The sequence below is a fragment of the Melanerpes formicivorus genome, unplaced genomic scaffold, assembly GCF_026170545.1.
Source record: "Melanerpes formicivorus ecotype bairdi unplaced genomic scaffold, bMelFor1.0.p_v2 SCAF_6, whole genome shotgun sequence".
Classification (NCBI taxonomy): Eukaryota; Metazoa; Chordata; class Aves; order Piciformes; family Picidae; genus Melanerpes; species Melanerpes formicivorus.
This window is the reverse complement of record NW_027142358.1, coordinates 31,729,278-31,750,048: the sequence shown is the minus strand read 5'-3', so window position 1 is coordinate 31,750,048 and position 20,771 is coordinate 31,729,278. Positions and strand designations below refer to the sequence as shown.

Here is a 20,771-nt window from a genome sequence, read left to right as displayed (position 1 = left end):
CTGATCCTTTCTTTCCCCAATAGCTGCCTGTGGCTAATAAGGAGCAAGGAGGCGTCGATCCTGAGGGATGCTGACAGGGGCTGGATCTCTCCATTTAGAATTAATTACACAGTTGTACATCTATAAATAAATGTTTATAACATGAAAGGCTCTGGCTCTGGTGGTGTCCCACAGATCCTGGCCCCAGCCAGCCCTGCTTGTACAGCTCCTTCACGCCGCCTGCCTCCCGGTGTCCACAGAGGTGCTCTGCGTGAATGAGCTTCGGTGTCTTGGCCACCCTGTCGAGCTCCAGCATGGTGGGAGGCTGCAGGGCAGTCCCCAGTGTGGGAGAAGGAAGGGCAGAGAGGAGATGGAGAGGAGGTGATGCCCCAGAGCTAGTTGTGGAGAGGAGGTGATGCCTCAGAGTTAGTTGTGGGTCCCAGTAAGGTGACCTTGACAGCTCAGCAGAATGTCTTTGCTTCAATCTGCTTCCACTGGGAACGCTCCCAGCAGGATGTAGCCTCCCCTCCCATCCAAGCACCACTGTTAGCTGGGTTCTCTGCATCCTCCAGCTGAGACCTTTCTGGGGGGATTCTTTATTCTCATCCCACTGGCATCATTCCAGCATTTTAAGGTGCCCCGTGGATGGGTCCCTGTCTGGGGAGGACAGGAAGGCTCAGCCTGTCTGTCCTGAGCAGAACCTCAAACAATCACAGCTCAGACACACTTCCCAGTGGCAGTGATTCAGAACCCCCCAGCTGCTGGCCCAAAGCAAGGGAGGCCATCTGCTTCCACAGTCAGACTTGAGGTCCATGCTCCCAAATGGGTCTTCATTTTTTCCCCCAAATCCCCCCACTTTTTTGGGGGCAGCAAAAGGCTTTGCCACAGCACCTGAGGCAGGTTTGACTCTTCTCCTTCCCAGCCCCATGCACCAAAGGGCTGAAGGTTGTGGGGATTTCTTTTTTCCTCACTTTTCCCTTCTTTTTTCTCACTCTCTGAGGCCAGGGGTCAGGGCACTTCCATTTCCCCTCTGTGCCATGTTCCCAGCAGCAGTGAGTCAGCCCTGCCCAACTCTCACACACCAGCACTGACCAGTGCTGGGCAAACCCCTGCCTAGTGCCACCTTTGGGGGTTTTAATTCTTCCTCCAGGTGCACCCCAGGTTTTAAGGTAGTTTTGCTGCCTTTTGGCTCCTTCCAAGCCGGGAGCAATGGGAGATGCTCTGCATTGTGGTGTGCTGGTCCCTGCCGGCTCACCAAAGGTGCAGGTGGCTTGAGCTGCCCATTAGCTCCTTCCCCACCCAGCAGCTCGTTAAGTGGAGCTTTTAATTGGGGCAGCAGTCAGAGGAAGGGAGGCAGCAGGGGAAGGCAGGTGCCCCATGAGCATTCTTCAACAGGTAAGGAGTGAAGGTGGGGGGAGCCTGCTTCTCTCCACCATCATTTTTGGCAGCAAATCAGGAGGGATTTAGCATTGCCCTGGGATTTAAATCCTTGTTTGCCTTATTGCTGCTGATAGCCTCCCCCCACCCCAAAAAAATGGATCTCCTTTTCCTCCCCACCACAACAGCACCCAGGAGTCCACAGATCAATGCTGCTGCCACAAACAGCTCCATCACTGCTTCCCAGGGGCCCAAAACAGCTCTGCCTCCCCCCAGCCCTGCCCCAGGAGAGGCTAAATACAGCCTCGCTAGAAACCTCTGGCACCTTCCAGGGAGCTGCCAAACCCCAGGGACTTTGGTATTTCCCTCCCCCCCCCCCCCCCCCAGTTTGTCACTGAAAGGCCATTTTGCTATGAATAGAAGCAGAACTTCACCTGCTGGCACTCGTGGCTGGGACTGCGACCAAGGGGCGTCTCGGGGGCCGCACCGAGGCTCACGGAGGGGTTTGGTGGGGGTTGTTTCTTGGTTTGTTGTTGCTTTCTTGGTGTCTTCTGCAGGGCTTTGATTATTCCTGGTATTAATATTTTAAGCAGCGTGGTGCAGAGCCCCTGGCTTGGCCCCCCCTGCCCCGAGAGGCTGGCAGGGGATGAAGCGGGGCCACCGCCGCAGCTGGCGGCACGGCGAGACACGGGGTGATCCCCTCCGCCTGCTTGGGAGCTGGATGCACACAAAGGTGGATATTTATGGTGCTGTAAATATAGCTTGGAGACAGAAGATGCCTCAGCAGGGGGTGGTGGCAGGGCCGGAGCCGTCGCTGCTGTCACTGCGCTGTAAATCTCTCCCCGCAGCTGAGGAGCACTTGGCAGGGACGTCCTGTGCCAGCGGTAGCAGAACCTGCTGCTGCTCCTCTGACTGCTTCACCAAAAGAACTTTGGGGTTGAGGTTTCCTTTCCAGCCCCCTTGGTAACTAATTCCTGGAATGGATTGATCACAGGATGTTAGGGGTTGGAAGGGACCTCCAAAGATGGAGTCCAACCCCCTGCCAGAGCAGGACCAGAGAATCCAGCACAGGTCACACAGGAACACATCCAGATGGGGCTGGAAAGTCTCCAGGGAAGGAGACTCCACAACCTCCCTGGGCAGTGCTATGTGACCCTCAGTGCAGAAGTTCCTCCTCATGGTGAGCTGGAACCTCCTGTGCTGGAGTTTCTATCCATTGCTCCTTGTCTTATCACAGGGTGCAAGTGAGCAGAGCCTGTCCCTGCCCTCTTGCCACCCAGCCCTCAGATATTGATAGGCATTTATTGGATCCTCTCTCAGTCTTCTCCAGACTGAACAGCCCCAGGGCTCTCAGCCTCCCCTCACAGGGCAGTGCTCCAGTCCCTTTGGCATCCTTGTAGCCTTCCTTTGGACTCCCTCGAGTAGATCCCTGTTCCTGATGGTGGTTTTGCTCCTGGACAAGCCCAGAGGGCAGTGCTCTGGCTGATCTAGCGTAGGGGATGTCCATCATGTGATGGAAGGGGCCGGGGAGGATACTCCAGCACGTGAGCCCTTGAGAAGCACCCCAAGTTTGCACCATGTGGGGTTGTAAAGGTGTGTTCCAGCTGTGCCTGCTGGGCACTGCTTGCTTCTAGGTGGTATTCACGGGGGGTGAGCAGCCCTGGCTTGAAAGGCTCCAGCTGCAGGGTGTTGGTGTCATGTCTTAGGGCAGAAACAACTCCTGGAGTGAAAAAGATTCCATCAGTAAAGTCACCATCTGTCCAGAGAGGGCAAGAAAACCAACCAGCAAGAGAAGCCAGAAGTAACTGCTGTGTGAATGGAAGTGGTTTGGGTTTGTTAGAGGGTTGGTTTTTTTTGTCAGGCTGGTTTTATCCCCACACACCTTCCCTGGGCTCTTTGCTTGCCGAGCAGCTTAATTGCCCTGTAGTGAAAGCCTTTTCTCCGAGAGCCTTTAATTGCAGGCTGGAGTAATTGGCCTTGCTTTGGCAGAGTGTTTGTAGAGCTGGGGAGTGCTCCCCTGGCAGGTGTGACCCTCCCCATCTCTCCCCTTCACAATTTTAGCTGATTCTCCTGGTTTTATGCCCACACCCCTCCTTGTAGCTCCCAGGGAAGGGGAGCAGCCCCTCGCTGTGGTTGCAGGGTGCTCCTCCCTGGGGCACAAGCAGGCACCTGGCTGGCTCGGGGCCCTGACTCAGCTCCCCCTGACTCACATCCCCATGGCCTGCAATTAGGAGCAGGGCAGAGGGGGATTCCAGCTCCCCTTCCCCAAACCTCCAGCTACCACCACAAGAGCTGCCCTGCCAGGGAAAGAGCTTCCCAAGGATGCCAGCAGGGAAGGGTTGCATCATCCCGGGGTGGGGGGGTTGTGGAGTCACCCTCACCGGAGATACTCAAGACCTGCCTGGCTGTGTTCCTGTGTGACCTGGTAGAGGTGATCCTGCTTTGGCAGGGGGGTTGGACTGGATGATCTCCCGCAGTCCCTTCCAGCCCCTGACATTCTGGGACCCCTCTCCAGCCCCGAGTGACCACAGGAGGAGGCAGCAGGTTATCAATTAAGACAACTTTTATTAGAAAAGTAAAAAACCCCCCCAGCCCGCCACGATTGCATAGGAAGTCTTGCACTTGAACATCAAGTGGATGAGTGTAAACTGTAACCAATGAAGCACCCGCGGCGAGGGGTCCTGCCCTCCCTCCCTTCGTCACCTCGCACGCCCCTCTGCCTCCACTCTCGGGATCAAAGACGCAGATTTCAGACACCACCTCCTCCCTCCCTCCCCTCCCCCCCGTCTCCCCCTCCCCGGCAGCCCAGGCAGAGCTGCCAGCGGTGGGGGCTTGTCTTTGATCCAGCCTCCAGCCCAGCCGCCGCTCGCTCCCACACGCACACGCCCCCTCCCCGAAGCCCCATTGATTACAATCCTCGTTACTACACAAACACCCCAAACAACCCAATCATGATTAATCAGCCAACAGGAGACCATCTGCCCCCCCAGCAGCCCTGCTGCCGGGAGCTCGGTCACCTCAATCATCCCACAATCATCGACAGCCTGAAGCGACCTCCGCCTCAGTCCCGGTCCGCTCCACATCAGGGACACCCCCTGACAAAGACAGGCACCCCCGTGGGACCTTCGCCTGTCCAAACTACTTCCACCTAACTCCAGCCTAGCCTAAACTACAGCGGCTGCCGGGAGCCGGCTCCTCCAAAGCACTTGGGTAAGTGGCTTCCTCCCCGGCACGGCCGTCAGCACTCTTCTATCAGCAGCTGCTCCGAGCTGTACAGCTTCTTCTTGATGACCCTGAAGCCCGTGCTCAGCTTCAGCGGCGTGAAAGCCGGCCCGGAGGTGAACAGTCCCTGGATCTTGGGCCAGAGGCGGGAGTCCAGGCGCAGCACCAGGGTGAGCTGGAAGGTGGGCACCACGGCGGGGTCCACGGCGATGTGCCCGACGTCGTGGCAGGCCTTGCCGTGCTCCACGCAGAGGTCGAGGAGGGCCCCCCGCAGCCCGCAGGGCTCGCTGCAGGCCAGGCGCAGCAGCTCCGTCTTCACCTGCGCCAGGAGCTGGGCCGGCATCAGCAGCCGGGAGCAGCGCTTGGCACCCAGCGGCGCTCTGCCCAGCGTGGCCTGCACCACGTCCATCAGGTTGGCACACAGCAGCTCATCCTCGGGGTCGTGCAGCAGGTCCAGGTCCGGCAGGGAGATGCCTTCAGCATATTCGGCGTCTGTGGAAGGGACGGGAGGGAGGTCAGCTGCGGGACGAGGGGGGGTGAGGGGACGGCCACGGTCCCACGGCCGCGGGGGGACACGGCAGGTTTGGTTGGAGGCGTGGCACAGGGACCTCCAGGCCCCCGAGAACCCCTATGTCCCTCCAAGGAACCTCGCAGACCCTCAGTCACACCCCAGCCCTTCTCAAAGGCATCCTGCGACCCTCAGCCACTTCCAAGCCCCTCGCAAACGCCACCTTGTCCCTCAGAGGAGCCCCGGGTCCTTCGGGAATGCCCGAGGAGTGCCCTCCCCCGGCGTCTCGGGGAGCTCCACTCACCTCCCTCCGAGCCGGAGGCGCTGCCCAGTGACTCGCAGTCGGAGGTCTCCAGGCGGCCCCGCTCGCTGCTCGCCAGCCGCTCCCACAGCCCCGGCATCCCGCGGACCCTGTCAGCTCTCCTTTCGCCTGCCAACCGCCCCAGCTGCCTTATATAGCGCCCGTGGGGGCGGCCCCGCCCCCCTGGCCCGCGCCCGCCAATGGGAGCGCGGAGCACGTCCGCGGCGTCTCTCCTGCCCGGTGACAGCGGGAGGCACCGCCCCCTGCCCCTGCTCGGCTCCGCTCGGCTCCGCTCGGCTCGGCCGCGACCCGGCCCCGGCCCGGGCCTTGCAAACGGCGCTGGGGCTTGCATCAGGAGGGCCGGGCCGGGCCGGGCCGGGCCAGGCTGGTGCAATCTCCCTGCAGCTCTCGACAGTGCCCGTCGAGTGTCCCCGGCTGCCTGCCACCCCCCCCCAGGGCATGGGCTTTGTGCCCCCACGTACCCCCAGGGCTTGGGCATGTACCCAAGTACCCCTCATGGCTGGGCTTTATGCCCCCACGTACCCCCCAGGACATGGGCCCCAGCCCAGGCCTTGCCACTTGGCCTCAGCTGTGTTCTGCTGGGAACAGCAGTGCCCAGGTGGACGCATGCCAGGGCTGGTGGGCGCTTTGTCTCCATCGTCTCTTGACCCTTCTCTGGGCTGAGCAGCAGGTCCCAGCTGGCACAAAAGGAGACAGCAGGTGAGGAGCTGAGAGAGTTTCCATAGGTGGCGTTTTTCATGTGGCTACTGATCGCCTTCACCTCTCAGGTGGTGAGCACCAGCAGGGCTTGATCCTGCTGCCAGTGGCAGGGGCGGCCCAGGTGTGGGCCATGGGCACGGCTGCTGCCCTGCTTCTGGTTACAGCCCTTACCAAGAGCCTGAGGCCGGGGGTGCTGCAGGTGACTGAGGTGCCAGCATCCCCTTAGTTGGTGTTGCCTGGCTTTCTTGTGCCAGTGAGAGCTGTTGGAGTGGAATGCATTAAAAACTGGAGGTTTGCTGAGGGGGTGAGAGCAAGGCATGACCAGGCTGGGACAAGGGACTTTGCTCTGTCCCAGGCTGGGGTGACCCCCATCTGCCTCCTCCCCGTGGTCCTCTGCTCTGGAAGCACGTCCCTCGCCTCGCCAGCCTGCCTGTGCTGGCCCCTGCGTACGTGACCTCTGCAAAGGCAGACCCTGAGGAGAGCTGAAGGCCTAATTAATTGGTGATAAAGGGCTTTGTTTGTCCTCCTGTCCCGCTGCCGGCAGCTTTATCGGGGCAGCTGAGCGCGCTCTGAAGTCACTGGTGAGCTATCTTGGGTACTGTCCTTCCTAAGCAGAGATTGATAACAGCCTGGCCAGAAACAGCCAGCAGCAAACGGGAGCAAGGAGGGGCAGGCCCCAGCAGTGTGCCCACCACAGTGGAGGGGATGAGGACCAATTCTCTCACCCGAGAGCTGTGGGATGGCAGATGGAGAGGGTCCAGGCACCCCACCGGCAGCTGTGGCAGGGGGGAAATTGCTGTATAGGGGTGAAAGGAGAAGCAAGGCTTGAGTCTGTCACCATTTGGGGAGCAGAGGGCCAAAGGGGGAGCAGGGGTAGCATCCCAAGGAGCAGTGGGGTGTGTGGGGAGCTGGGAATAAGCCCTGGCTCATGCCTGGGAGCGCATAGGGCTACTGCCCTGCTTTTTGGGGCAAAAATGGTCAATCCCCTAATGCTGGCTGTTGAAAGCACACAGGGGGATTTGCACACTCACCGTGCAAGGCAGCAAAATACACACAGACGTGCTCAGAAACGGTCAGATGGTGCTTGGGATCCTGTTTTTAACACAATCTAACTCCTGCCTTGGTTTTTTCTCTTTTCTTTTGTTTTTTTCTTCCTCCCCACAACCACCAAGTCCTTGGTACAGATGTTCCTTGGGTGAGGCTGAAAATAGATGAGGAACTGCTGAGCCTTGGGGTCAAAACCAGGGGGGGAAAATGGCAAACAAGCAGCAAAAAAAGGAGGCAAAGGACCACAGGGAAAGCAGCCTTGCTAAAAATAGCCTGGGATTCTGAAGCTGAGCATAAATATTTTTCTTTCTTTGCCATAACATGGTGGGGTGGGCAGGGGAGTGAGCAGCCTAGTGTGATGGTGAGTTTTAAAGTGAAATGTCACTTCTGAAGCTCTGAAGCAGAGGAATCCTCAAGTGATGCAGCGGGCTCACGCTCCTGCTGGCAGCACGGGGCCTGCCGCTCCTTCTCCTTCCCAACAGAGGCGGTGGCCAGGGCTGCTCTTCTGCAGCAGAGCCTCTAGAAGTGGTTTGGGGCTAGAAAGCAAAGGTTTAAGTCAGGCGTTAGCAAATCTCTGCGCTTCCCGTCCCCGGGTACTGCTGCTGGCATAGCCCCCGTGTGGTTTTTGCAGCTGAGCAGCACATCTCTCCCCAAACATGACCTGCTGTCCCTTTCTGGGGAGAGCAGAGGGGGCTTCGGGATGATGGATGAAACTTTCTGGGCAGCTTGCTCCCAGCTGGTTGTGCCTTATGGGATGCCCCACCCCCTCCCTGCCCCCCCCCCCCTCCCCCATCCCCTCCCACATGATGAGATTTGCTGGATGACTCCGATTTCCAGCCCGGCCGGCTTTGCAAAGGGTTAAGCTGGAGCGTTAAGAGGGGCCGGCTGGTTGGGGAGGGTCCTGGCTGGGCCCCTGCCCGAGATGTGCTGAGCTCAGCGGTTTTGCAGGGCTTGCAAGAGGGAGGGGGCTGGGGAGAAGGAGGAGGAGGAAGGGAGGAGATCTGCGGGGGACTTGGTGAGTGCCTCAGCGCACGTCAATGCAAAGCGTCCCCCACGTATGGCAGGAGTCAAATTCCTGCCCCGTGGGGCGGCTGCCACTGCCCGTGGCTCAGTCCCCTTCCTCCTCTTGGTTCCCAGCAGCTCGGCAGCCCACAAAAGCCACTTTTACGTGTATGTTTGTGTCAGCTTGGCACAGGATGGCTGCCCAGCGTTGGCACAGAGGCACTCTGGTGTCACCCTCTGTGCCCAAGCACTCACATGGGGAGTGTAACAAAGGGGCTGGGTTGGGGGGAAGCTGCGGCTCTTGGGGTGAAGCTGCAGTTTTTGGGGTGCTCCCTAAGCGCCTCTAGGGTGGGTGTCCTTTCACCCTGGGTTAAGGTGGCATGGGGTGGTGGGCACATTGGTGACCCATTGCATCCTCTGATTCCCTGGCTGGCTCTGAGAGGCGAGCTGAAAGCCGTGGGCTGGGTGGGTCCCTGTGGCAAGCCATGGCCTGCCGCCAGCCGGGCAGGTCTCTGCTGCAGCCAAACCTTCCCGGCCTGTCTCTCACCCCTGGGACAAGCAGCTGCAGGCAGGCTGCCCACCCTCGAGGTGCAGGAGCTGGGAACAGAGTCACAGTATCACAGTACATTAGAGGTTGGAAGGGACCTCAGGAGATCACCAGGTCCACCCTCCCCTGCCAAAGCAGGATCACTTAGGGACAGGAATGCATCCAGGCAGATTCTGAAGTCTCCAGAGGAGACTCCAAAACCTCTCTGGGCAGCCAGCTCCAGGGCTCTGTCACCCTCACTGCGAAGAAGTTTCTCTTCATGCTGAGGTGAAATCTACTAAGTTCAAGTTTGAACCTGCTGTTTCTTGTCTTATTAGTGCACACCACCCAAAGGAGCTTGGCCCCCTCCACTGGATCCCCACCCCTCAGCTATTGATAGGCACTGATCAGATCCCCTCTCAGCCTTCTCTTCTCCAGGCTAAACAGCCCCAGGGCTCTCAGTCTCTCTCCACAGGGGAGATGCTCGAGTCCCCTAAGCATCCTCCTGGCTCTCCAGTGGATTCTCTCTGGCAGTTCTCTGTCTCTGTTGAACTGGGAGCCCAAAACTGGATGCAGTATTCCAGGTGTGGTCTCACCAGGGCAGAGCAGAGGGGGAGCAGAGCCTCCCCAGACCTGCTGCTGAGTCGGGAAGGTGCATCTGAGGAGGAGGATGGTGGATGAGGGTTGGCAGCTGAGAGGCTGAGTGCCAGGTCGGCACTGTGGCGTTTGCAGGGTAGGGGCTGCACAATTCACCTCCCCTTGGACGCTTTTGCCCCACGGCAGGGAGAAGTCGTGGGGTTTGGGTGCTGCCCTCCCCTTCCTCGCCCAGGTGGGGCCGAGGCCGTCCCTGGGTGGGTGTTTTGGCCGGGCAACATGGCGAGCGCGTGCCTTGGCACCGTCCCCAGCGCCCGGGCCGAGGAGGGGAGGTGCGAGCAGGGCTTGCGCGCCGGTACACAACGTTCTGCTCCGAGCACCCACAGGAAAACCAAGCAGCAGCCCTGAACAGGGCTCTTTGTTCAGCTGCTGCCTTTTTTTTTTCTTCCTCCCCTCCTTCATTTTCCCTCCCCTCCTTTCATCAACTTTTGCTCGCAGCTGACGTCTCCCTCCCCCCCTCTGTTGCTCCACTCCCAGCTGTGGCTTCCAAATGTCCCCCATGATGCTGCAGACACCAGAGGTGGGGAGCACAGTCCTTTGAACCCCTCCCCCCTTCCTCCCCCCTCCCCCTCCCCAGGAGGAACAGTTACTGCTGGCTTTGCCCCAGGGAGCAGCAACAGGGCCGGGTGTAGGGGGGGGGCACAGGGGTAATTTTGTTTTGCCATGCAGCGATCCCTCTGGTTTTCAGTGCCTTTCCTAAAGTGTTTACTGAGCAGAGGGAAGGGCCAACAACATGTTTTTGCATTTGTAGTACTGTACATAGTGAACTTTTCACTTCCTCCCCATGGCTCTCGCACATGTGGTTATTTCGGGGCTGGGCACAGATACAAACAAGCCGTGTACAGCACAGAGCCGGGACGTTCCCTACTGCTCCAGCCAGAAAACAAGGACCGGGAGGAGCTGAGGGAGGGGACCCTGCCCAAGGCGGCTCTCAGCCCCGCTGTGCTTGGGACCCTTGGGCACGCAGTGAGATCTGGCAAGGCTCGGGCACTGCGTCCTGTGGGCAGAGCCCGCGGTGCCAGTCCCCCAGTGTCCCTGGAGGGCTGGCAGAGTGGAAAAGTTTCAGGCCGAGCAGCGAAGAGGAAAAGCTCTTCCTGGAGCTGGTTATGCCGGTTGCGGCACGTAGGGTCGGTGAGGGGGGGGTGGGACTCTCTCCCCAAGCCTCCCCACATCGCCTTGGTACGGGGAGGGCTATTTGTGGTGAGTTTGGCCTTCAGTTAGGGGCGAGCAGGATTAAAGAGAGATGACACAAACCAAACGAACAAGCTGACAATTGCAACGCTCCCCTCTTTCCACAGTGATGGAGTTGTAGCGGGGAATGCTGCTGTGTTTCAAGTGATACCGGCTGAGGAGGAGGCCCCGCAGCGCGGGGGCTGGCGGCTGGCCAGGGGCAGGGAGGAGGCTTTCCGGGCTGCGCGGAGCGGAGGTGGCGCGGGACACGTCTCGGCTCAGCCGTAGCCCGACGTGTGAACTTCCACCCCTGCCTGGTTTCACAAACCACACAGCCACTCTCCGGGTCTGCCTCTGCAGCTGGGAGCTGGCTTTTGGGTGGTGGGTGGCTCTGGAGGACAAAAAGCTGACTCTGACAGAGAGAAGGAATCCACGAGCGGAGATGAACGCAGAACTTTCCCCCTCCCCCCCCCCCCTTGGTTTTAGCTTGCACAAACTGCTGGTGATAGAACTAAGATGGGGATGGACTGAAATGTGTTTCAATCCAGATGTGGCTGGATTGAAATAGTGAGTGAACATACACTCAGCTCGTAAAGATGTTGAAAATGGAAGAACCAGGCATCTGGAGCATGAAGTTTGGACGTACTGTGCTGAGCCCTTCTCCCTGCTGGCTAGCAAACCCCTGGTGTTAAGGCTCTAATCAATGGAAAATTAACACACTGAAATGATTATGGCAGAAAATGGGAATTTAGTCCCTCCTAAGAAGAGGAGTGAAGTGCAAACGAAACCCAAGCTGATTAAAAATGGCTGGGTTTAAATGAGGGCTTTCTGCTGGCGGAGTTAAAACCAGGATTAAAACCTGATTTGAATCAATCCACTTCTGAGCCTAAAGCATGTGAGGTTTGGTTCCTCTCAGAGGGCTTTTTAAATTTAACTGAAGTTGAGGGCTGTAACAGCCAGGCTGCCTCTGAGCTTGGTTAATCCTCCTGTTACCTACCCAGCAGCTGATTGTTTCTTGCATCAGACACCCCCCCCCCCCAAGCTCTGAAAGGACAAATGGTTTCAAAGGAATTATTTTATTATCACAGAACAAGCTAATACATAACAAAGAGGGGGAAAAAAAGCCAAAACCTCAAGAGGTTCAGAGTATTGAAGACACAGTTTCTGCATCAGAGAGCAGTGTCCTACCAGCACTCGCTGGGCAGGGACAACAGAAACAGCAGTGGAGAGAGAACAGCTCCCCTGGCACGCAAGGTGCCACCAGGAGAGCCTCCACATGCCCCCTCTCAACTGACCCAGGACAGTTCTCATCCTGTCCACCCCCAAAAGAGCAGCCAGGGCTGAAGAGCATTTCTGGCAGGGTGCTGCACCCCTGCTCTACAGAGGCCTAGCTTGAGAGGCAATGTCACGGGCTTCCCATTCTGCCAATCACCCAGGAAAGGCCAGAGAAGAGTCACCGGGTGTCTTCCCCCCACCACCACGCCGTGTATCTTCCCTCCTCTGGTGAGTTTCCAAGTTACCTCCTCAGTTACAGGAGCAGAGCCCTGCCAGCCTGCATGGCTGCAGGGGACTAAAGAATCCCATCGTCTGCATTTCCTGGCAGCTTTATTGGGGATCCCCACTCCCAAGTGAACCCAAGGCCCGGTGGTGCTGCTGCAGCTGTCAGCATCCTGATAAGCGGGGGTGTGTTTGGGAGCCAGGCCAGAGAATGTTTTTCTTCTGCTCCCCGACAGCAGCCATCCAGCCGTGCTCAGCCCGAGGAGGGAGTGAATCCCAGGAGCTGCTCTATTGGCTTGTACCTCCACTCATCTGCCTCCAGCTCTTCCACCAGCCCGGCTAGTTTTTCCATCCGCGCCACTTGTTGATCTGCGGGCAGTTCAAAGGTAAGTGCGGTGCGCAACGCCAGGGCGATTAAACCCTTCAATTAGAGGCAAATTCCCAGCTGGCAGCAGGGAGCAGGGCACAAAACAACCCACAGAGCCCATCTGAATACAAACCCACTTGGCACGACCGCCCCGTGCAAACGGTGAGCCCTCACCAGATTGCAGCAGAGAGCAGGGACAGGCTCTTCAGCCTAAATAGGTATTTACCCATCCCTGCCCGTGCCATCTGAATTCAAGTCCCAACAGGGAAACAGGAGGCCCATTAGCATGTGGGGGGTGCAAACAGGATGAAGCTCATTCCTTTACCATAAATATTTATAGTGCAAAAGAACAGAGAAGTTCAGAGGGAGCTTGGTCAGCCCACGGTAGAGCTGGGTGCAGGGCAAGAAACTCCTCATGGTAATGAAGGTCCTCTGAGGAGAACCTGGATGGTGGCAGCGCCGCAGCCAGAGCAGCGCTCGTGACACAGAGGTCCCTGCAGAGAGATGTGAGCTGCCTCTCCAGGGATCCCCCCCCAGACAACTTGTTCCTCTCAGCTTTATTCAGAGCCGGCCGTGTGTTGGGCACACAAGGCTCCATTTCCAGGGAAATGAGCTGCAGTGGCAGGGCGATGGGAACAGCCCTTCTCTTGGCTCTGCTGGAGGCTTAACAGCAGCCTTCTGGAAAAACAGCCCAGTGTGAGCCAACTCACCAGCAAGAGTGGAACATTCAGTGTGAGCGACTTCTGCTGACTGCAGCAGAGCCTGCTTTTAAGAGGGACTGTTCCCACTCCTGCAAGCCACTGCTTTTGGGAACTGTCAAACAAACAAGCCAAAAAATGATGACCTCGGTCTTTTGGGGTTTGTTGTTGTTTTTCTTTGAAAGCCTTTCTTACAAGGAGGCAACTGGTGGGTGCTCCACAAACCAAAGATAGTGCTTATCATGGTGCCAGGCTGCGTGGCAGCTCCCAGTAGCTACAGCCACTGCAGCACTGGAGCTGTGGGAACAATAGCTCTGGAGCCTGGCCTTGCTTTCTGTTTCAGAAGCACAGGATCGTGGCTCTGTGAACTGCTGCACGCCCCAAGACCTCCTCCTGACAGCCCTTGCTGGAAGACAGGAAACCTCTCTGGTCTGAGACAACACGTGGAAGTAGCCATTCTAGCTGACAAGAGGCAGGGAGCAAAAGGATGTGACCCTCGAGCAGCAGAGGTGCTGAGCTCTTGCGAGCGAAGGCTGCCGTGCAGTTGAACCTAGGGTTCAGATGCAGGCAGCAGGGTGGCAGGCAAAGGCCCCAGGAGGGAAGCTGTAGTTCAGACAAGACGTAAGGCTCATTCTTGGGGAGGCAGGGAGTGGAGTCAGCCTCATCAGGCCACGCCAGGCACCTGCATGTCCACCTCTGGAAAACCTGGCTTGACCCTGCTGGTGTCAGAAGGGCTCAGCAGAGAAACAAAGGCGGAATCGAGTGCCTTTTTGCCCCAGGCCAGAGAGACAGTCAGCGCTGGGCCAAGAGATCAGAGCGTGGGCGTTTCCTGCCCATAACCTCCTCTTCTGGCCTCACCTCTGGTGAAGGCAGCGCGGCACAACAAGCTTCTGAAAGGCGCAGCCTGTTCCCACCCAGGCTCTGTGGGTTCCCAGCGCTTTGCATAGGGCTTGCAAAAGGCCCTGGCGATGGCCTGACTCGGCGTTCACTCGCCAACTTAAAAAGGGCCACTCTGCTTTCTTGTGGTTGGCACCCAGCGCCCCGGCAGCTCTCCCCCGCGCTCCCCTGCCCCTCTGTCCCGGTGGACGGGCGGCGCTTGGGTGCTTACCGTGCTTCACTTGCTTTAATGTAGACGCGACCTGATAGCTGAAGACGGACTCACACAGGAATCTTTCAGAGCCATCTGTAAGCAGCAAAAGGGAGGTGCTTTAGTCTGAGAGCTTTGAGGCTGAGCGCTGCCAGCCTTCTATTCCGGTGTCTGAGGTGTGGGGTTTCCCCACTTGCCTCATTCCCACACTCTCCCCTGTGCCCCAAGCGCTGCGCGACGGTTTCTGGCCCCTGCGACCCCGCTCTGTAATCCTGCCCGGGGGCTTTGGTTGGCTCCCTGGGAGACATCCCAGCTGAGCTTCTGTTACATCCCCTCTGTCAAACCATTTTAGTCTATTTTAAATAGAAGGTAAGCTAAGGAGAAGCTGGGTAATATTATGGCAGTCTCTGACTCCCTCGGGGCTCAGACGCTTGAGTCCTTATCATGCTTTACAATACCCCACAGGTGCAGAGCAGAACCCCACATAAAGGACTTCAAATACTTTGCTCTGCTGAGACCTCACCTGGAGTACTGCATCCAGGTCTGGAGCCCTCAATACATGAAGGACACAGACCTGATGGAGCAGGTCCAGAGGAGGGCCATGAAAATGATCAGAGGGCTGGAGTACCTTTGCTACAAGGACAGGCTGAGGGGGCTGGGGGTGTTCAGCCTGGAGAAGAGGAGGCTCCAGGAAGACCTAATAGCAGCCTGCCAGTACCTGAAGGGGAACTACAAGAAGGGTGGAGAGAGACTGTTTACCAAGGCCTGCAGTGACAGGATAAGGGGCAATGGCTTCAAACCAGGGAAGAGCAGATTTAGATTGGATATCAGGAAGAAGTTCTTTACCATGAGGGTGGTGGAACACTGGAACAGGTTGCCTGGGAAGGTGGTTGGGGCCCCAGCCCTGGAGATATTCAAAGTGAGGCTTGACAAGGCTCTGAGCAACCTGATCTAGTTGAGGATGCCCCTGCTGACTGCAGGGGGGTTGGACTGGATGACCTTTGGAGATCCCTTCCAACCCAGACCATTCTCTGACTGTGTGATCCTGTGACTCAATCCTGCCATCTCTGTCAGTCATTGATCACCCAAGTGGCTCAGAAATCCATCTAGAATACACAGGAAATTGTGTGCCAAGTGCTGGCTTAGGTTATATTACTTCCTTCTGAATAAAACCCCCAAACACCTGAAGGTTTATTTGAAAACAAGTTAGATATTAAGTAGCAACAAAAAAGTCAGTCAGTGAGTGGGGCTTTTTGAAGGGGAAACTGCTATGGAGCTGCCCCCCTCCCCAGTAGCTGCCTGACAAAAGAATGAGTGTATCACTTTTTATCTCAGAAGTGATAAAGCTAACCTAAAGCTTCCTGTGACAGGGAAAGTGTTTCACTCTTGCTTCCACCCAGGGCAGGCAAACTGCTGAGTATCAGTAAAAAAAAAGGTCAACCCCAAAGCACAAGCGATGGAAAGCTCCATGCCATAAACCCGAGGAGAAACACCATTTCAAAGGCTTAAGGGTAGAAAGAGAGCCCTGGCCCTGGGAAATCTAACCCAAAGCTGAACCCCAGGGAAGAGTGAGAGCTCTGCTGTGCTTGGAGCATCCTCTCACAAGCTGCTGAAACACTGTGCTGCTGGTGCCCCTGTGCTGTTTGCAGGCATTCCCCTTCACTCTCCTGCGACTCCCCAGCCCGGCTGCTGTCCTGCTGAGGAACAGCTGCCTGTCTATTTGGTAACACCAAGTGCTTCATTATGTTAATTTGTTTTGAGGGCTCGTTAAGTTCTATGAGCAAGCCTTTAGTCATAATTGCTTCAATAGACTGGCATATGGGCTCTAATGTGTAATAAAAACACTCCTTAAACACCGCAGCCAGCAGTTCCCGGCTGCCCTGCGCTGCTGTGTCACTTCTGAGCTGCAGAGCCACCTGAGCCTTGGTCCTGGCCACTTCAGTGAACTTCAGGCTAACACAGACAGATGTGCAGCTTGGTGACACAGGAAGTTCAAGGGAAGCAAGACAGACAGAGTGACCGTGGCTTAACCCTGTCATCTGGAGGAGCCACCCTTCCTCTCTCACCCAGAGCAGGGGCAGGGACATGCAGTGCCTGGGTCCTCTTTCAGGCAACCCCGAGGAAGTGGGTGGCAGGTCTTGGGCACCCAAACACAGGGTTAGAGCCCCAAGGCTCTCTGGGTGGCCCTGGAGAAAGGAATGAGCCCAAAAGGAGAATGTGCTCAGCCTCGGAGGATTACAAGAAAGGCCTAATCCTGATTTATCCTCTCACAGACTGCTGGGGCGAGGTTTTAACTCGGGCTGAAGGCAAATGCAAGCCCTCTGTTTCCTGGCCAGCAGGGATACAAGCTGCCTCCTGTACTGGTCCAGTCAAAACCAACCCCAGAACACGTTTTGCCAAGAAAAATGCTCCTGCCTCAGCTATCTTTATATTAATTCCTGCCCGACTTCAAAGGATTAGCTAACAATGAGCAATTAACACTGTCATGTTCCCTTTCAGGTAGATCACTTCCTGGTCTGAAGCACTGTCATGGAGCTAAAAACCAGGTGACTGCCAGAAAAATCACTTCCTGATGAACAACTGCTGGGAGAGACCTCCAGACCTACCCAAGCCCTGGTGCTTCCTTCCTCCCTACAGCTTTTGCCAGCTACAATCTGAAAGGGCAGCGGGGTGCCAAGCTCAACAACACCAGGAGGAGCAGGGAAGGAAAAGGGCAGGAGCAATCACCTTCCAGCATCTCCCCAGCTCCTTTGGGGTAAGTGAAGAGAGCTTTGCGGGGCGGCGCCAGGTCCGAAACGCTGAACCCCGATCCGGTCACTGAGCTGCCGCTGACTCCGCCAGCTGAAGAGGATGAGGAAGAGGCTGCCATTTCACCTCCTCCCAGCCTGGGAGAACAAAAAGGGAGGAAAAAGCAGAGTTAGGAAGGGCGTCTCGGAGTTTCCCAGGGCTCAAAGCCAGCGACCGCACGCGGCTCTGACGGCAGATGAAGGCAGCAGGAGCGCAGCGCTGGGCCGCCGCCGCCTCCGCTCTGCGCTCCGCAGCCTCCCTGCCTGCGTGGGAGAGGCTGCCTGCTGCCCGTGCCCGCTGCAGGGACGGCTGCAGTGAGCTGTCACGCCAGGTGGTGGCACCCAGAACCTGGAGGTGACCCACGCTCTGACCCCTCGGACAAAGGGGCCTGGGAATGCAGCGGGAGGCTGGGAGCCTGCGTAAAAATAACCTGGCACAGGTCGCTGGCCTCAATTCACTGGCGCTCAGCTGCCTGGCGCTTTTCCCGCTCCCCAGGGTCACCAAAGACCTTTTTTTCCCTCCCTCCCACCTCTTCTTTTTTTTGCCCTGTTTCCAGGAGCACAAACACTGAGAGCAGCCCTGCTGCCTCATAAAACCTGGAAGCCTGCAGGACTGCCAGTTCCAGCGCCACATCCTGCGCGAAGCCACGCCGCCGCACCTCATTTGCGGCAGCTGCTCCCTCTGCATCGCTCCAGCTGTGCTTTTGCTTTCAGAACACTACATGCCACCTAAACCAGCAGCAGCTCAGCAGCAGCAGTCTGGTCCCCTCTTGCACACCCTTCCCTCAGCCTTGATTTGAAGGGGTACCTGCTGCTACGTTCGTCACGATGAAGCACCTAGGATTCGTCACACGCATCTCTGACAGTACAAATGTCACTTGGCAGCTGTAAGTGACAGCCCCTGCTACTCCTCCAAGCTACTTCCAAGCACTTTCCAATTACCCTGCCCATTTAATACATTTATGGCATAGCATGGTTTGGGTGGGGAGGGTCCTTACAGGTCACCTAGTCCAATCCCCTTGCAGTAAGCAAGGGCATCTTCAGCTCGGTCACTGCCAAGCCCTGTCCAGCCTGACCTGGATTGCTTCCAGGGATGAGGCAATCACCAACTCTGGGCAACCTGGCCCAGTAAAAAAAAACAAAATATTTACTTTATTTTCAGGCTGGATGTGAGGAGGAAGTTCTTCCCCATGAGAGTGGTGAAGCCCTGGAATGGGTTGTCCAGGGAGGTGGTTGGGGCCCTGTCCCTGGAGGTGTTTAAGCCCAGGCTGGCTGAGGCTCTGGCCAGCCTGATCTAGAATAAACCTTTATTTAGAATAAACCAAACCAGGTTGGAAGAGACCTTCAAGATCATGGTGTCCAACCTATCAACCAATCCAACCCACCCAAACAGCTAACCCATGGCACCAAGCACCCCATCAAGTCTCCTCCTGAACACCTCCAATGACGGCGACTCCACCACCTCCCTGGGCAGCACATCCCAATGGGCAATCTGGTGTGGGGTGTCCCTGCCCATGGGGGTTGGAACTGGATGATCCTTGTGGTCCCTTCCAACCGTGACTGATACTATGATACTTTTTACGCCTCTACTATCCTGCCTGTTTAGTGCACTTCCACAGACTCCTTAGGGGATGCAGTTTGGACAGCACTCGGGGATTTAGTGGAGGGAGCGTGGCTTTAAAAGGCTGTCACAGTCTGTTCATAGGTAAGCCTAAGGCTGTTCCACTCCCTGCAATAGCAAGCAGCCCGGCAGCTCGCAGGAAGCTGGGTGAACCAAACTTTTAGTGCGAGTTCCATAGGTCCAGCATCACCTTCCTCAACACACGCAGGGAGGCCCTGCTCGCGCGGGAAGCGAGACGCTGGTTGGCGCTCAAACGATGCCGGCCGGGGCTCGCTGAACGGCCCGGGGACTAAGTATAGCTGCAGGACTTTTATTTGAGATAGGCTGAGGCACAGAGGAAGGAGAGCGCCGTCCTGGCCAATACCCGCACCGCCCCGGGCCCGGGCCGCCGGCCATCTTGTGAGGGGGCAGCGGGCAGGCTGCGGGCGGCGCTGGCCGCTACTGCGCACGCGCGGAGCGCACCGCGGCCACGCTCCTCCTGAGGGGGGGCATTAGCCTCCGCGGCGCCACCGCGCCTGCGCGGGCCGCCCCACCCCACCCCTGCGCACACACCACCCCGCCTTCCCGCGCCACGGCCCCTCCCCGGCTTCCGTAGCGAGCTGCTTCTCGGTGAGTGAATGCCCCAGCGCCAGCCTCTGCATCCTGCCCCGCTCCCCTTCAGTCCAGCGCCCTCCTCCTCCCGGGCCGCTCCTCTCCGGTTCTCGGGCCTCGCCGGTCACTCCGAACCTCACCTGGGCGTCCGAACGGCTTGGCGCAGGCGGCGCGCGTGATCGCGCTCGCGGTGCATGCTGGGGGGGGGAGGGGGCGCGCGGGTTGCGCGAGGCCCCTTCCTACTTCCGGCGAGGAGAGGCGGGGGCGGGGCTGCAGCTGTGCGGGCGGGAGCGCCGCTCAGCCTGGGCTGTGAGGGCAGCCTGGTCTGTGAGGGCTGCCTGCCCCGTGAGGGCTGCCTGCCCCGGAGCCTGGCCCTCTCACGGAGTGCTTCGGGTTGGAAGGAGCCTTTAACGGCCATCTAGTCCAACCCCCCTGCACTCAGCAGGGACATCAGCAACTGGAGCAGGTTGCTCGCAGCCCCAGATGACCTGACCTGGAACGGTTCCAGGGTGAGGCACCTACCGTCTCTGGGCAGCCTCGGCCAGCGTCTCACCGCCCTCAGTTTCAAACATTTCTTCCTTCTCTCTAGTCTAAATCGCCCTCTTTTAGTTGAAAACCATCACCCCTTGTCCTGTCACAGCAGGCCCTGCTAAGTCTGCCCCCAGCTTTCTGACCAGCCCCTTAAAGGCCACCAGAAGGTCTCCCCAGAGCCTTCTCCAGGCTGAACAACCCCAACTCTGTCAGCCTGGACTCACAGTACAGGGGTTCCAGCCCTTGAATCCTTCCTGTATCTCTCCAGTGCTGAGGACTCCAGGGCTGGTCCCAGCACTGCAGGTGGGGTCTCAGCAGAGTGGAGCAGAGGAGCAGAATCCCCTCCCTCCCCCTTCTGCTAAGGGTGCTGGGGATCAGCCCAGGGCATGGCTGTGTCTGGGCTGCGAGCATACGATGCCAGCTCTTGCTTTTCACCCACCAGCATCCCCAGGCCCTTCATCCTCATTGCTCTCTACAACTCCCTGAAGGGAGGCTGTAGCCAGGTGGAGGTTGGTCTCTTCTCCCAGGCAGCCAGCACCAGAACAAGAGGACACAGTCTCAGGCTGCGCCAGGGGAGGTTTAGGCTGGAGGTTAGGAAGAAAGTTCTTCACAGAGAGAGTGATTGCCCATTGGAATGGGCTGCCCAGGGAGGTGGTGGAGTCACCATCACTGGAGGTGTTCAGGAGGAGAATTGATAGGGTGCTTGGTGCCATGGGTTAGTTGATTAGGTGGTGTTGGGTGATAGGTTGGACACGATGATCTTGAAGGTCTCTTCCAACCTGGTTTATTCTGTTCTATTCTTGGTGCTCACCTTGAAGAACTTGGAGGTAGCATCTTGGTGCTCACTGCTCTGGTGAGACCCCACCTGGAGCATCACAGAATCACAGAAACTGGAGCAGGGCAGATTTAGGTTGGACATCAGGAGGAAGCTCTTCACAATGAGAGTGCTGAAATCCTGGAGCAGGCTGCTCAGGGATGTGGTTGAGGTCCCATCCCAGGAGACATTCAGGATCAAACCTGGTGTGGCCCTGGGCAGCATGATCTAGTTGGAGATGTCCCTGCTGAGTGCTTGGACAAGATGAACTTT

The 20,771-nt window shown here is 57.6% G+C and overlaps 3 protein-coding genes across 11 annotated transcripts in view; 1 reads left to right on the top strand and 2 right to left on the bottom strand.

Moving 5' to 3' along the window:
• Positions 1–3,901: 3,901 nt before the first annotated feature.
• Positions 3,902–5,501, bottom strand: DDIT4 (DNA damage inducible transcript 4). The gene is made up of 2 exons (XM_068140355.1): positions 5,391–5,501; positions 3,902–5,070 (listed from the first exon to the last, which is right to left on the bottom strand). The coding sequence occupies exons 1-2, from the start codon at positions 5,485–5,487 to the stop codon at positions 4,595–4,597; spliced, it is 573 nt and encodes a 190-aa protein (XP_067996456.1). The 5' UTR covers positions 5,488–5,501; the 3' UTR covers positions 3,902–4,594.
• A 6,755-nt stretch (positions 5,502–12,256) lies between these two features.
• ANAPC16 (anaphase promoting complex subunit 16) lies at positions 12,257–19,363 on the bottom strand. Its single transcript, XM_068140351.1, has 4 exons — positions 19,294–19,363; positions 16,883–17,040; positions 14,177–14,251; positions 12,257–12,372 (listed from the first exon to the last, which is right to left on the bottom strand). Exons 1-4 carry the CDS (start codon positions 19,347–19,349, stop codon positions 12,257–12,259), a joined length of 405 nt encoding a protein of 134 aa, XP_067996452.1. The 5' UTR covers positions 19,350–19,363.
• ASCC1 (activating signal cointegrator 1 complex subunit 1) overlaps positions 12,305–20,771 on the top strand; it is an 86,713-nt gene continuing 78,246 nt past the window's right edge. For 3 of the 9 annotated variants that reach the window (XM_068140347.1, XM_068140341.1, XM_068140346.1), the window contains exons 1-2: positions 12,305–12,389; positions 16,655–16,910. In XM_068140347.1, the coding sequence (XP_067996448.1) occupies positions 16,728–16,910 (183 nt within the window). In that variant the 5' untranslated portion in view covers positions 12,305–12,389; positions 16,655–16,727. Of the gene's footprint in view, positions 12,390–13,481; positions 13,578–16,654; positions 16,911–17,498; positions 17,829–19,076; positions 19,172–20,771 lie in introns of those variants that run through there. The other 6 variants (XM_068140348.1, XM_068140349.1, XM_068140343.1 and 3 more) reach the window with 4 other exon arrangements.